This window comes from Ailuropoda melanoleuca, chromosome 5, assembly GCF_002007445.2.
Source record: "Ailuropoda melanoleuca isolate Jingjing chromosome 5, ASM200744v2, whole genome shotgun sequence".
NCBI lineage: Eukaryota > Metazoa > Chordata > Mammalia > Carnivora > Ursidae > Ailuropoda > Ailuropoda melanoleuca.
The window spans coordinates 79,291,547-79,306,248 of record NC_048222.1 but is presented as its reverse complement, the minus strand read 5'-3'; the positions used below and the strand labels follow the sequence as shown (position 1 = coordinate 79,306,248).

Here is a 14,702-nt window from a genome sequence, read left to right as displayed (position 1 = left end):
TTTCTAGCAAAATTAAGAGATTCTAGCAAAAAGCCACATTCTATTGCCAACAGATAAGAAGCTCCCTTTTTAAATGGGCCAAATACTGTACTTTGTTAGATGTGAGTAATAGCCAGTACTTCCAGGGTTTTATGTTGAACAGAACCTATAGTATGAGCCTTACATACATGAGCTCATTTAACCCGCACGACTACTGCAGGAGGGAGTTACTGTCATCTTTGGGAACTTGCTGAGAGACAGTAAGTTTACGTGCCCAAGGTCACAGTTCTGTCGAGAAGCCACTTCACTAGAGTAACAACTGTTCATATGTAAGAGAATGTCACGTTTATGCATTGTCTCTCCAGTGTGACCACATCTGATCCTCGCACTTGCCCGAGGAGCTGGGTGTTTATCTCACACTAAAAGGAGAATCGTAGGGGTACCTGGGTGGCTCAGTTGGTTAAGTGACTCTTGGTTTTGGCTCAGGTTATGATCTCAGGGTTGTGAGATCGAGCCCCACATCAGGCTCCACACCTGGCACACAGTCTGCTTAAAACTTGTTCTCCCTCCCTCTCTGCCCCCGTACTTTCTCTAAAAGAAATAAAACTTTAAATGTAGCTCGAAAGGTGAGGGGGCACCCCCAGAGCTTCAGGGTTTTCAGAACCTAGGTCTTGAGCTCTTTCTTAAACTCAGGGGTCTGTGAGTTCTTTATGAACAAATTGTGTTTTCAATTAGATGACAATCTCTAACACATGTACACACACACCTCTGGAAATAGAAATTTGCAATTTGAAAGATATTTTCATAGAACAGGTTTTAGTTAAGTTATACTTTTCAGTATTCCTTCGGGTCAATAGAAATCTTTCCATTAAAAGGACTTGATTCATTCTCAACTTTGAGAAACTGTATCTTTACCAGGCCCCTTCACTTGGTGATAGATTTTAAAAATAGGTTATTTTCTATTCAGATTTCAGTCTGTTTTTGATATGGCTTAATTAAAAAAACAACCCTCCAAGTGATTTAACAAGGTGAACTGAAAGCAGAGCTATTTGACTAGGCTTGAGGTGGTTGCTAAGGTTTGTTGCATATAGATCAGAAACACAAGCTTTATAGCTTTCCAGCTGAGGCTGGCAGGACTCCGTCCACCCGGCCCTTCTCAGGGAGCGGCCTGGGCGGACTGAGGGGCTCAGGGCTTGTGCGGAGGCAGCAAGCACCACACACATCAGGAAAAGCCCTGGGCAGTCAGAAGAGTCCCTGAAGCTTCTGGTGGCAGAAAGGCTGCAGGAGTTCTGCCTGCTCTCCCTCTCTCCCATGGAGTTTTGAAAGCTCTGCAGCTTTTACACAAACTTAGGAGATTCACTCCAAAGAAGGCTGAGGACCAGCTAGAAAGAGGTGTTTTCCTGAGCCCTGAGATGAAAATCCGGATGGAGCACTGGCTGATAGCCACTGGAAATGGGCACGTTCCCAGGCAATTTTTTTTTAATCTTGCTCTAAATTATTACTTTAAACCTTTTTACAATTTTATAAGGGACCTGTTTGTACGTTACACACGCAGATCCCTTTAGGGAAGCAGGACAGTGAGGGTAAGCCATTGGAGGCCTTGAAACTCTTGTGCTGGCCGCGGTCACACTGCAGGTAGAGGCAGGGCTGGGCCCGCGCGCTCGCCATCCTGCCACCCCCAGTTACGTGCGCTAACAGCTAGTGTGGTGCATGCACCGTTAGTTCAAGTTTTATTTTTAAAGGAAAAACAAGCACAACTGAGAAGTAGCTAAATTACACGAGCAGCAAGCCTTCACAGCTCCACAGCACGCCCCGGGAACGCCAGTGCCGGCCACCGTGTGGCAGCTGAACAAAAGGGCATGCAGCCCCCGGAGGCAGTAAACAGTGTCACGGATTCCGAGCAAATGTCACTACAGGTGTAACAGGCAGAGGAAAAACACCATACGTGATTCTTCTCTGTATGCTGAAGATTTTATTTTTCGAATCTTTCAGGGGAATCAATTCCATTTACTAAACCTTTGTAAAATGCCACAGAAGCCAGGGGGCAGAAGGTTAAGCCATGCTCTTAAGAAATGGCCCTCTCCAGGCGGAGTCTCCTTCACAGATTACCTGGAAGTTACAAAGAGGCAGTTCTAGAATATGACTTTTAGATTTAGGCTCATTTCCCACTTTTTTGTTTTCGTAAGAGTTGAACTCTTACCCTTCTTCGCTTAATGCAAACCAAAACCCAGATGGAAGAATTACAGTGCAGGACACGGCTTCTGTGGAAGCGCATCTGGATTCAGGCCACGCCCGCCCACACATGGGCCGGTCAGACTCCGCCTGCTCAGGACAGACAACAGGGGAAGCCAGACGCTTTTCTGGGGGAGAAGAGCTGCCCTCGCTGCCTTGCAGGTGTCAAGAGTGTGGGGAGTACAGACAAGAAAAGCTGGGAAATAAAGGGTGTTTGTATCGGAGATAGGAGACTCCCAAGTGAGAAAGGCTGGTTTCAAAGCTTGAAACCCCAACCGACAACTTCGGTTCCTCTCTCCCCATCACGCTGTTATTTCAAACATCAGCGCAGGAATCAGAGTGATTTTCACTAAAACAAAAGCTCATTTTCTTGTGCCAGAATGTATATAAAATAAAGGGCCAGAGATCAAAGTGTAACAGTTTTCATATGTTCCAACCTTTCTGTCCCTACAGTATATAAATAACCTACTCCCAAGTTTATTCCTCAAATGACACTGGCTAGTTTTCTTTCATCAATGATGGTGTCCAAATGAGTTAATTTGCTTTCGTCACTGTGCGTGAGTCAAAGTAGGTCAACTGCAGGCTTCATGCAGACTTTAGAAACTGGACACGTGACTTGAGAACACGCAGGAGAGGGCGTGCAGGAGCTCTGAGCACCAGAAGCTCGGTGGGCTTGGTCAGCAGACGTCCGGCCTGGCCCTGCAAGCAGTTTCCAGTCTCTGCAGCTGTAGCATGAGGGTGAAGCTCCTTGCCAGGGGACAGGGTGGGTCCATTTGTTTAGCTCAGCCTCTCTGCTGAGTATTCAAAATACCCTGAACTTTTATCTTCTGCCAGGGAGGATACTGCATCAAGGTGGGTGGTGTGGTCACTACTTTAGCGTCTTTACCATGTACGGCCCTTGTAATCTGTAGCCAATCTTTCGGTAGTAATTCCTGGTGCCGACCCCTGGGAAGCAGCAGAAAACTGAAGTCAAGAAAAGTCTCTGTGAAGCATAACTTTAGTAAAACCCTCAAGAGCCAGCAAGCACTCCCCTTCATTCACAGTCCAAATTCCAGTCCAGACTGAATCCCAATCTTAACAAGTCTGAAACATTTTTATTATTTTGAAATCAAGCCACATTAAAATACAGCAACTGTATTTTAGAGCCTCGCGTGTTTCAGTCCTGTTGACACCGCGTGAGAGGAGGCGGAGCGTGTGTGAGATGTCCCCACTCTCAGCGGAGCCCAACAGTAGCACCCTTTCCGGGAAGCTGAGAGAAGAGGCTGGGAGACGGGGCCTCCACAGAGCGCCTGGAGGCAAAGGAGCTGTGTCGTAGTGTCAGCGCGAGCAACAGCCTCAGCACATCGGTCACATTCAATCAATGCTACTTAATTTGCATTTTATGAAAGTTTTGTTTGTATTAACGGTCATATTTATTTTCATGTACGAGTTGCGTAAGTACCAGGAGTTTATACCAGTTTTAAGTTTGCACATATTTAAACAACATAGCTGATTTGTCAGTACGAAAGATCCATGAAATTATTTTCTTTAGAGAAACACTATCCTGAGCGATGCCTCTAAACTAAAAACAGTAAAGACGTAAGAGGATAATGCACAGCTTCTCGGGTATGTCTACAGGAGTGGGTAAGAGGCTGGGCTTTGGATAGTCTTGCTGTGGGTTGGAGACCTGGACCCGTCACTGCACGTACAGGTCTGTGGCCTGTGCCGGTTACTTCACTGCCCGGATTATTTGATTGCCTGTCATAACGTACTTACGTTTTAAGGATGTCAAGTATTAAATGAGACAGTTTATGAAATGTGATTAGTTCAGAGTCTGAAAAAGGCCGATTCCTCAGAAACGCTGGCTGCCGTTGTTATTCTGTTAAAGCATTTTATGGCCTGGTACCTGCTTATATTTCTAGCTTCATCTCTTGCTACAACTCTCTCCCTAAACATTATGCTTTCACCTTGGTGAATTTAAAAATTTTCCAAGTTCTCTGTGTGTGTCTCTTTCTCTAGCTTCCAGGTCTATGCTCATGCTGTTCCCTCTAATAATTTAACAGAACCAAGGAGGAGGGTAGTGGAAACTTCCATTTGTAGGTCAGAAGCACAGGTAACAAGCTGGACTTGCAATCGGCATCTGAAGGCAGACATTCTTGTGGGGCTGAGCCGTCCACCTGTGGGATGTGATGCCACTTCCAGGGAGCCGGTGTGGGAACGGAGTTAAGTTACAGGACACCCAACTGGTGTTGCAGAACTGCTTAATGTGCAGAAACCTGCTGCATCTGCTGTCAGGAGGGTAAGTATTCACAGAGCACCGCGTGCACTGTGATTGAAAACAACAGCGTTTTTCTTCACAGTGCTTTGCCCCCCACGGCTCTCCCCATGGTGGACTGCGTCGCTGCTCTGCCTCCCTGTGTGGTGGAAGTTCTACTGATCTGGTTCCTCACTTTGTATTCCTAGTACTGAGGACTGTGCCTGGAATCAAATAATTGTTAGCTCTTTCAAGTCTAGCCTAGCTCTTTAGCCCAAACATTTGCTATTTAGGAACAGGCCTTCCCACCATGTTTTGTTTCCCATCCCCTTCAAAATTTTTCAAGTGTTTAGAAATTGGAACTGAAGCTGGCACGATGGAGGTCACAAAACTGGCCCGTGAGAACAGGTCACTGGAGACTTTCCCTTTTAAGTTGAGGATTACTGATACTCCATCTCACGCAACTGCGCCTTGACTCTGCGTTCTAATCATTACTTCTGTTCAACACTGTGGCTTGGGGTAGAGCAAGGGGAAAACAAAAACAGTCCAGGTCAGGAGGCAACTCAGACCCCGAGTACAGCAAGAAAGCTGAAAACCCCCGGAGGGGCACAACCTCTCCTACAGTTCTCTATCCATAAGCATATCCTATAACCCAGCAATTACACTCCCGAGTGAAAAATGAATGCTTACATCCAACAAGAGACATTATTTAGAATATCCAAACAGGAAATATCCCAAGTATCTACCAACAGAATGGGTAAATTGTATTTCCACACAACAGAATGCTACACAGCAATGAAAAAAAGAACTTTAGCATATCTGTAAGAACATGGATGGACCTCACAGACCTCGCGTGTATGAAAGAAACCAGATATAAAAGGTTAACACAAGTTCACCTGTTAACACAAAGTTCAGACAGAGGTAAAACTAATTTTATGGTCCTAGAAGTCAGAGTACTGCTTACATCTAGAAGATGATATGGACTGCAAGAGGGAAGGAGAAAGTCTTCTGGAGTGCTGAAAATGTTCTATTTTAATCTAGTAGTTACATGGAACAAAATCTACATGCAAAAATCAATCAACTGGTATGCTTAATGTGTACTTTTTGCATGTAATATCTCAAAAAAAAAAAAAACCAAACTCCAGAGGGACACTCCATTTAATACATGTTTCAGTGTATTTTGAGAGATCAATTTGTCTGGAGAATTCAGAGAAATAAGGCAGAAGGAATAGGATGAGTGGCCCACTCCACACTTAACCCCCAACTTGGACAAACCACCAGGAAACCCTTGTGCATACTTCCTCTATGCACAAAGAAGCTAGAAATCATGGCCCATCTCTCCATGCTAGCTACAGCCCTTACTTGCTGTCCTGTTGTTCTGGTAATCATGCTGTGCTTTATTTTACTTGCATGTCTAGCTCCCTTCCTAGAATATAAGGTCTTTAAACTCAATGAATTCCATCATCAGGGCTTAACAAGCGACTGGCATATAATGAACATGCGACAAATGCTTGCAGATATACTGTATTGTAATCAGTTAGTTATTATGTTGTGTACACACAAAGAAATGTGCTCCTGGGGGATGTATTTAAAAAATGAAAAAGAAAAAAAAATTGCCTCTGTGTGGTTAGGTGCCAGGCAGTGGGAATGACTCAATGTAAAAGGCATTAAAGGGCAGGACTTCTTCACCTAGTTACAAATTTCCTACCTTGTTAACTTAAAGATTTAGAGGCAGCTTTTCAATTTATACTATGATCTCTAATAAAACTGCCCCCAAATGTGTTAGAAATATTTCTGGCTTTTTTATATTTTCTAATTTCACAAAGCAGATGCCATTTTCCATGGACTTAATTCATCATGGAGAATTTCAGATATATAGAAGTAAAGATGATAGCATATCGAACTTCCACATACCCATTACCCAGCTTCAACAATTATCAGTTCGTCGATCAGAGTGCTAATGCTTCTAGCTTTCTACTCAGGGGAAGTCACAAAATACATCTATTTCCTCTTGGTTCTGCTGAGCTTGGTCACTGGAGACATGTTTTGATTGACTTCTTTCAAATAAAGATGATGGCATCTTCCTTACCATCAATTACCAGACTGAAGACGTACCGTTGGTCAGGGTGCCTTACTTCCTGAGATGTGCTACAGCCTGCATCTGTCTGCCACAACCAGCTGCCGAGGTAAGACAGAAGCCGCTCCTGAGACAGGACTAGCCAGGCCTTGGATAACTGCAAAAGTTCACTCACCTTGAGTGTGTCCCGATTTCCTAAGCATGCTGCTGAAAAGAACAGCTTTACAGGGGCACAACTAAGCATTCCTCAGCCATGATTCCCACTGAGCATACAGGCTCCCTGAGCTCTCTCTTTCTGCCTTTACACAGGCACGGGCCCTAGAAACCATTACTAGCTTGAGAAGAGGCATTCTGGCTTTGTGCTTTTTTGAAAGAAAGCTATATTTTCAAGCTCCTATCTTTGTTTTCAGTAACACGTAATAGCACTGAGATGGAAAATCTACTTCTGGACCCTCTGGGAAGATTTAAGAATTTGGGGGAAAGAAGTCTGACCACCAGTGGGTCTTAACCAAGGAAGCAAAAATACTCCCTATTTGTATTTCTTTGTGCCTCTCGTTACTTAAAAGATTTCCCCGGCCCCCACTCCACCCCCTGCTGTTTCTACAATCTGCAGAACAGACTGGTAAAAGCATTAATAGTCTTAGCCAGCTTGGAGAACACACCATCACCCAGGCTGGGTGCAGGCCACACCCTGCTCCCATCCCCCCCTCCATGCGAAGTACGGCTCCAAACAGTCCTGTCACAGTAACTTTCCTCTTGTTATTCGGCCAACAGCAAGCAATTACGTGCCACAGCTGACGTCAGCCAGCCTCCCAGACTGACGTCGGCAGGCTGTGTCACAGGGCTCAGCGTTAACGTTGCTCCTGCCCTTGAGGAGAGACGCGGTGCGCTATTCATGTAACAACCGAGTTCTCGACTCATCTCCTGGGTGTCTGCGAAGCCCTGGGCTGGGGGACGAGCAGGACTTGAACCGACCGACACGCAGCAGCCCTCAGGGTGCCCTATGGCCAGTTGTTAGCAGAGCAGTCAGGATGGGGACAGTGGGGGTGGGCCAAATGCCTGCTTGCTTTCATCCTCCAAATTCTGTAACCCACAACCAGAAGTTACCTATATCGTGGGAGCCTGTTTGCTACTCTCAGAGGCGGGATAAATGTTCTATCTTCATCACTTTGCAAACTGTGATGATGATGAAATGAGATAAGGTGAAAGAAGAGTATCTTGAGATGTGCTGGAGTGATACTCTGTGATTCGGCTTCAGTGACCAGCCTCTAACTAGAGCCTTCCTGGCTTCCACCTGTGCCCCAGGACATACACCTCTTTTGGGAGAAGAACAGAAACCTTGTTATGTCTGCAAGAACTATACAAGGAATGTAGCCCCAGGACAGAGGTAAAGACAGGTGATGCCATTCACTCCTACGGGGTGACAGGAAGAGAGAGCTGGTCAGCACTAGGTGGGAAAGCCTCCGTTCCCTTTCCCAACTATGATCTGGGGCTTATTGCTCCAAGGCTGGCTGTCAAGAGCTGCCCACCTCCTGGGAACCTGCCACCTAGGGGAGATCAGGAGCTATAGTATTTCTGTGATTCTATTTCTTTACCAAACGCCTTCAAGTCTCAAGCCCCTCACAGTGGGTGAAAATGCCTCTGCTTTCTGAGCCCCCTCTCCTCTCTTTCTTTGAAGATGCACACCATTTAGCTTAAGTTCTGCCAACTCTAAATATTGAGGAAATAAAGGAAATCATGTAAAGTGTACATACATGCCAACTGCCTCAGCCACTGGCTACAGGAGCAGGTTAATTATGGGTTATTTAAAGCTCTTCAGTAAAAGTGGGGGAATAAAAATCACAGAACCTTAAGATTAATGAAAGAGGAAAATGGAAGAAATCTGTTCACTTAAATTCCACTCTGATTCTACTTTAGAAAACAAAGGGGGAAGAAGTAAGCAAAAGGAGTAAACTAGTCAATGTGGTACCTGAATTGGGTACAAAACAACTCTGCTTCTCCATATTACTGCAGCCCTTTCCTTCTAAAAGGATAAATCCAACACCGAAGTAGAGACTGAGAAAACTGAAAACAAATTTTCCCTTCAAGAGAGAAAATAAGTCACGAGCAGGAGATGAGCCTACACCCCAACCAACTCCATTTCAAAACAAAGGAAGCAACAACTTAATAGCTGATTGAGTACAAAGTATAAAGCTGGGGGGGAGAGACTTTCTCGAGCGCTTAGAAATGCCAAGCATTGCATCTAGATGCCTGACACACCAACTTAAACACCTCACAAAGGGGCACCCGGATGGCTCAGGCGGTTAAGCATCTAACTCTTGGCTTCAGCTCAGGTCATGATCTCAGGGTCCTGGGATCGAGCCCTGCATCAGGCTCTGTGCTCAGCACGGAATCTGCTGGAGATTCTCTCCCTCTCCCTCTGCCCCTCCCCTGCTGGTGAGCATGCTCGCTCTAAAATAAGTAAATAAATAAATAAAATCTTAAAAAAAAAAAAAAGCTAACAAGATTGGAATTACTATCCTATGAGGACTGTGAGTTCCAGAAAGGGTCCTAAAAAAACGTCACAAGAGTTAGGAAGCAGAACTGTAATTCAGACCCAGGTCCCTTGTCTCCACAGCTCACATTATTTCTGATAAGCTACAGCACTGGTGGCACTGGTGCTGTGGGTAGTGCAACAGTCCCTTCCCCCACTTGGCTTTAAACATCAAGTCTGCTCTAGTAGCAGCAAAGAACAGACAACTAACTGGCTTGTCTTCATCACCTTACCTCTCATATCTGTGTCTAGTTTGTCAGTATTGTTTTTGATAAATCACTAGATGAAATAAACACGGTGACCTTATTTTCATTTCACTAATAGGGCTCATTAAGAAAAGTGACATAAAATGGTCTGATAACATAGGCAGGCAATAACAAACTTTGTAAGCAGATACGGCTTACAAATGTGAGACCTACTGTCACTTTTCAGTAACAGCTTGATAACTTGTGGTCACCCTTTCTAAAATGAAGAAAAGTACCATATAGAGTTTGGGGGAAAAAGCAACAAAGATGGAACAATGATGGAAACCAGATCCCAGAGGAAGAGCAGTCAAATCAGGAGTATTAAGCGTATAGAAAAGAAGGTGACTTCGGGCTGGACTGTGGCACACTAAATGATTGAGATCAACTTGCCAGCTGAGAACAATTTAAAAATTTAGACAAATTCAAAATGCTTCCACTAAAACAAAAACAAAAAACCCCAAAGGTCTAACAGTTATTAATTATCAGGCAGAGAATAAGGTGAGAAAAGGTAAGCTTTAAGAAGGGAGTAGAGCCTTTTCTGCCTCAGTGGTGTGTGCCAGTCCAGGAAGGGTAGCTGAGAGCCACAGAGACCAGCTGGAGACAAGTGGGACTGGACAGGAGTCACGTGGCCAGCAGAAGCAGAGAGCTAGCGAGAATGCTGCTCATCTCACTCCTCCCCACGAAGGGCTGTGTTCTGCACTGTGAGAGGAACTGAAAGCCAGAGCTGCTTCTAAGACTCAAGGAGATGAAGGAACAGACGGGGGGTCTGAATCCAGGGCCTGGTAAAGGCACAGACTCCAGCGTAACAATCCCCTTTCTGGACTGTCTCTGAGAGGCTCAACTTTGAAGTGGAGAGAGGGACTGCTGGGGAGGGGGTCATTCAAACGACCTGGATAACTCTCAAGCCCTGTTCTTGGACAGCTAGTACTCTTAGATGCCCTGGCAAAAGGAAACAGAGGTCCTCCTTGGAAGATGCTAACATCACCTAGGTCTTAAAGTATTCCTGAAAGCAAATTCTCTCATAAAATGCACGGCAAATAAAAAATGATGAGGTATACTTTGAAACAAGACAACAGGGTAACAAGAGACTGTAGGTACTCCAGATCTGAGGTCATCTAATGCAGACTATAGAAGAACTATGCTTACTATGTTCGTTGAGATAGACACTGAACTTAAGACTGTTTAAAAGCAACAGAAAACTATAAAACATGATAGAACAGTTGAAAAAAAATCTCAGAAATTGGAGAATTGAAAAATAAAATGAGGACTAAGGCATCAATGAATGAGTTTAGCAGTAGGTTAGACTGAATTAGAAAAACTATCAACAGTGATACACGGAGAAACAAAGCAATGGGGCTAGGGAAAGAGGGTTATGAGACACAATGGATACAATGAGTAGGTCTAACATATGTTTAACTGCAGTCCCAGGAAGGGGTTAGAGAATGGGATAAAGTCAATATGAGATAGAGGCTGAAAATTACTCAAAAAAAAAAAATCAACTCCCCAATGAAAGGACCCCAAGCAGAGAAAACCCATACTCAGAAACACCATAGTAAAACTAGAGAAAACACACTCTAAAGCCAGACAATATTAAAAAACAAAAACATAAAAGCAGCCAGAGAGATATCCTCAAGACAGACCTGAGAGTTCTTAACTGCATCATTAAAAGCCAAAGACAGTCGAAAGACAGCTTCAAGGTGCTGAAAGCAAATAAATGCAAACCTAGAATTCTTTACTTAGTGAAAACGACTTTCAAGGGGGGCTTCAGAGGGGAGGAGGGTGGGGGAGTGGGATAGGCTGGTGATGGGTATTAAGGAGGGCATGTATTGCATGGAGTACCGGGTGTTATATGCAAGTAATGAATCATGGAACTTTACATCAAAAACTAGGGATGTACTGTATGGTGACTAACATAATGTAATAAAAAATATTAAAAAAAAAAAAAGAATGGAACAGATAATGACATGCCATACAATCAAAACTTGAGTAATTTGCTCCCAGCAGATTACTAAAGTAAATTCTTTAGGCATAAAGAAAATAATACTTGCAAATTACCTGATTACCTATCAATAATAAAACATAAACTGTGATATATCCACATCATGGGATCCTATATATCAAGGAAAATAAAGAGCAAAGAAAGTAATAAATACAACAGTAAATCCAAATGAATACTGAGTGTATGTAACAATAATATTAGTAATAATAATGTCTTGTGGATTTTTGAAAAAGTATCACACATGGAGAAACTTCAGAAAATATCTAACTGACCAATAAGCATATGAAGAAGGAGTCAACTACATCACTTATCAGGAAATATAAATTAAAACTACAGAAAATACCACCACATACGCACTGAACAACTAAAACTTACATATTCCTAGTGGGAGTGAAAATTGGTAGCAGGGTTGAAAACCACTCTGTAGATTCTTATAAACACACATAACTCCCTGTAATCCAGCAAGCCACTGCTAGGTGCACTGTCCACAAAAATGTGTGCACATGGGCCCCAAGATACATATGTAAGAATATTCATGAGCCCAAACTGGAAGCTGTACAAATATTCAGCAAGAATCACACAAACTGTGAGATGTTTGCATAATGGAATCCTACATATCACTGAAAATGAGTGTAAATGAACACAGCCACATGCAAGCAGCAAGAACAACAACAAATTCACTAAAATGATTCCATTTATCTAAAACTAACAACAAAACTAAACTATAGTTAAGGGATTCATAATTAGGTAGTGGAATATAACAAGAATACATGGAAGAAAATACCAAAAAAGCTGGGCTGCTGGTGGAAGGAAGAAGGCAAGGAGGTGGGAGGAGAGGATGATGGGAGGGGTCAAGAGGGGGCACTTCTTGGATGCTGCATATGTTCTTGACCTAAGTAAGGACGACATAGACATCAGTTAAACAATTCACTGTTTAGCAGTTAATGAACTTTCCTATTTGTTACAGTTTAAAGTCAACTTTTAAAATGACAGAGAAGATTTAGTAATTTTAACTACGTGAATGCTTGTTTAAATAAGGAAATAAATTCTTCATGCATGTGGAATATCAAAAAAACTTAGGTTTAGTGATTCCAACTGGACAAAGGAAGAACATGAAATTACTAATGTGATTTAATAAAGGAAGAAAAAAGGAAGTTTATTATCAAGTAACTATTGAGTATGTACTAGGAGCTGGAAATTAAAAGTAAGGAGGGCACGTATTGCATGGTGCACTGGGTGTTATACGCAACTAATGAAGCATCGAACTTTGCATCGGAATCCGGGGATGTACTGTATGGTGACTAACATAATATAATAATAAAAATCATTTAAAAAAAAAGTTTCATCTCCTCGAATTCTTCAAGGAAAGAAAAAAGCTGACCTAATTTAGACGCTTTCATGTCTGAAGCAGGAAAATGAATTTGAAATCTGGAGGAGTGTTCCAGTTCTTTGACTCTACCTCTGTTAAGACACAAGGCTGTCCCCATCATTGCTAGTCATGTGTTGGACTGAATTAAAATTTAGCCCACATCACATTCCTAAAGCCAAACTTGAAAACAGAAAATATGCTAAATCTATCCTTTGAAACTTAAATCTGATTTTTTGGAGTAGGTGCAAAAGACTGAGAGGATGATTCATGATCATTTTTAAAAAATCAGTGAAATAAAAATAAACTGTTTTAATTACTTTTGGGTTCAATTAATCAACTATTGAGTACTTGATATATGTCTAGCAACATTAATACAAGGCAAATGTATTCACTAGTTTCATTCATTTGCTATTGAAATGAGACTTTATTACATCTCATTGATCTCTTAGTTGGATGACAACATTTCACTCTTCAACAATGCACACATACTGTTGGGGAAAGGTTTTTATTCTGAACGTTTGAAAATGAACCAATTAACTCAATGACCTTAAATCTTTGAGAGGTCTTTTTTCCTTGTTCTAAAAATTTTTTTTAACAAAGTTACCCACATATAATCTTAGCTCTTCAAAGCAGCTGATTATTGCAAGTCATTAATACAGCACATTAGTACCTTATTCTCTATCCTCTTGGAGATGATGAGAGATACACAGAATATGAGTGGAGCTATAAGATCCAACCTGCTACCCAGCAGCCTAAAAGTTCCTCTATCCATTCTGAAATGGCTATACTAAGATAATAACAAAGACAAATTGAACAAAGAATAAAAGTAGGTAACTTATAAAGCAGTTACAGAGAATCTAAATGAAAGCTACTGTGTTAACTTAGAGTGGGGTGATGGTGGTGGCTTATCCTATAGCTCTTAGAAAGGTTTTATTTTCCTTCATAGGGTGTCTGATATAGGAGAGCCTGCAATCTTCTAATTCAAAAATGGAGTGGCTCTGTTCATATCAGTGCAGAATATTTGTATATCACAGATCATTCTCACTACTTTGCTCATGTCCCAAATCATTAGTGTGTCTCTGCAGAAATTAAAGACTGTGCCATCTGTAACCTGGTAGGAAGTGGGATCCCTTCTATTTATAGTCTTTTAAAAAATAGACTTTAAAAGAGCAAATGGTGGAGTAAGACACTCCAGAGATCAGTCCCTCCACTAAAACAACCACTAAACTGGAAAAAATAGAACCAACTATTTCGGTACACTAGAACTTAATAAGACACTTACATCTGGTGCTTGATGGAGGGGCTGCTGAAATTTGACAGGAGAGCAGCAGATGTAAAGCACCTACTATTCTCCATTTCTACAGTGGCTGGCTGCAGCCACGGTGGGCAATAAGCCCTTTTTCTCTAAAAATTTGGGGTTGTATATTTTGTTTTGTTTGGAAGCTCCTGGGGGGACAAGTGTCTTTGTTTTGGCCCCTGTGCTGTGCTGGATTCCCTGGGGTGTTTATTGTAAGATTTGAAGAGACATACACCACCCTCCCCCATTTTTAAAGACCCATATATTTAAGAAAATCCATGTTGGGTCACAGGCTGACTGCAGAGAGAACAGAAATTTTAGTGGGCACATGCAACGAAGAATCAACTTTACAAAAACAGTTTGGAAAAGTCACTATACAAATGGATGACTGCAGACCTTACAAGCAATCCCTGAAGAGGGGGAGAGTCTGACTCTTATAATATTCAAATGTGCAGTTCTCGACAACAATAGAAAACCCAGGAAAAAAAGAATCTGACAGAAGCTATGCTTAAGGAAGCCTAGACACTGGCATTACCAGACAAAATCAACTATATTAAATATGCTCAGAAGCTAAAGGAAACCATGCACAAAGAACTAAAGGAGCACAAACAACAAAAGCAAAAATAAGGGGGACTGCACAAATTAAAAAGCTTCTGTACAGCAAAAGAAATAATTAACAAAATGAGAAGACAACCTACAGAATGGGAAAAAAAATATGCAATTCATATACTGGCTAAG

At 42.3% G+C, this 14,702-nt stretch overlaps 1 protein-coding gene across 1 annotated transcript in view; it reads right to left on the bottom strand.

Annotated features, from left to right (window-relative positions):
• Window positions 1-1,928: 1,928 nt before the first annotated feature.
• The window catches only part of ELP3 (elongator acetyltransferase complex subunit 3), a 102,448-nt gene continuing 89,674 nt past the window's right edge, over window positions 1,929-14,702 (bottom strand). The window contains exon 15 of the mRNA XM_002914410.4: window positions 1,929-3,156. Coding sequence (XP_002914456.1) covers window positions 3,080-3,156 — 77 coding nt within the window. The 3' untranslated portion in view covers window positions 1,929-3,079. The remainder of the gene's footprint in view (window positions 3,157-14,702) is intronic.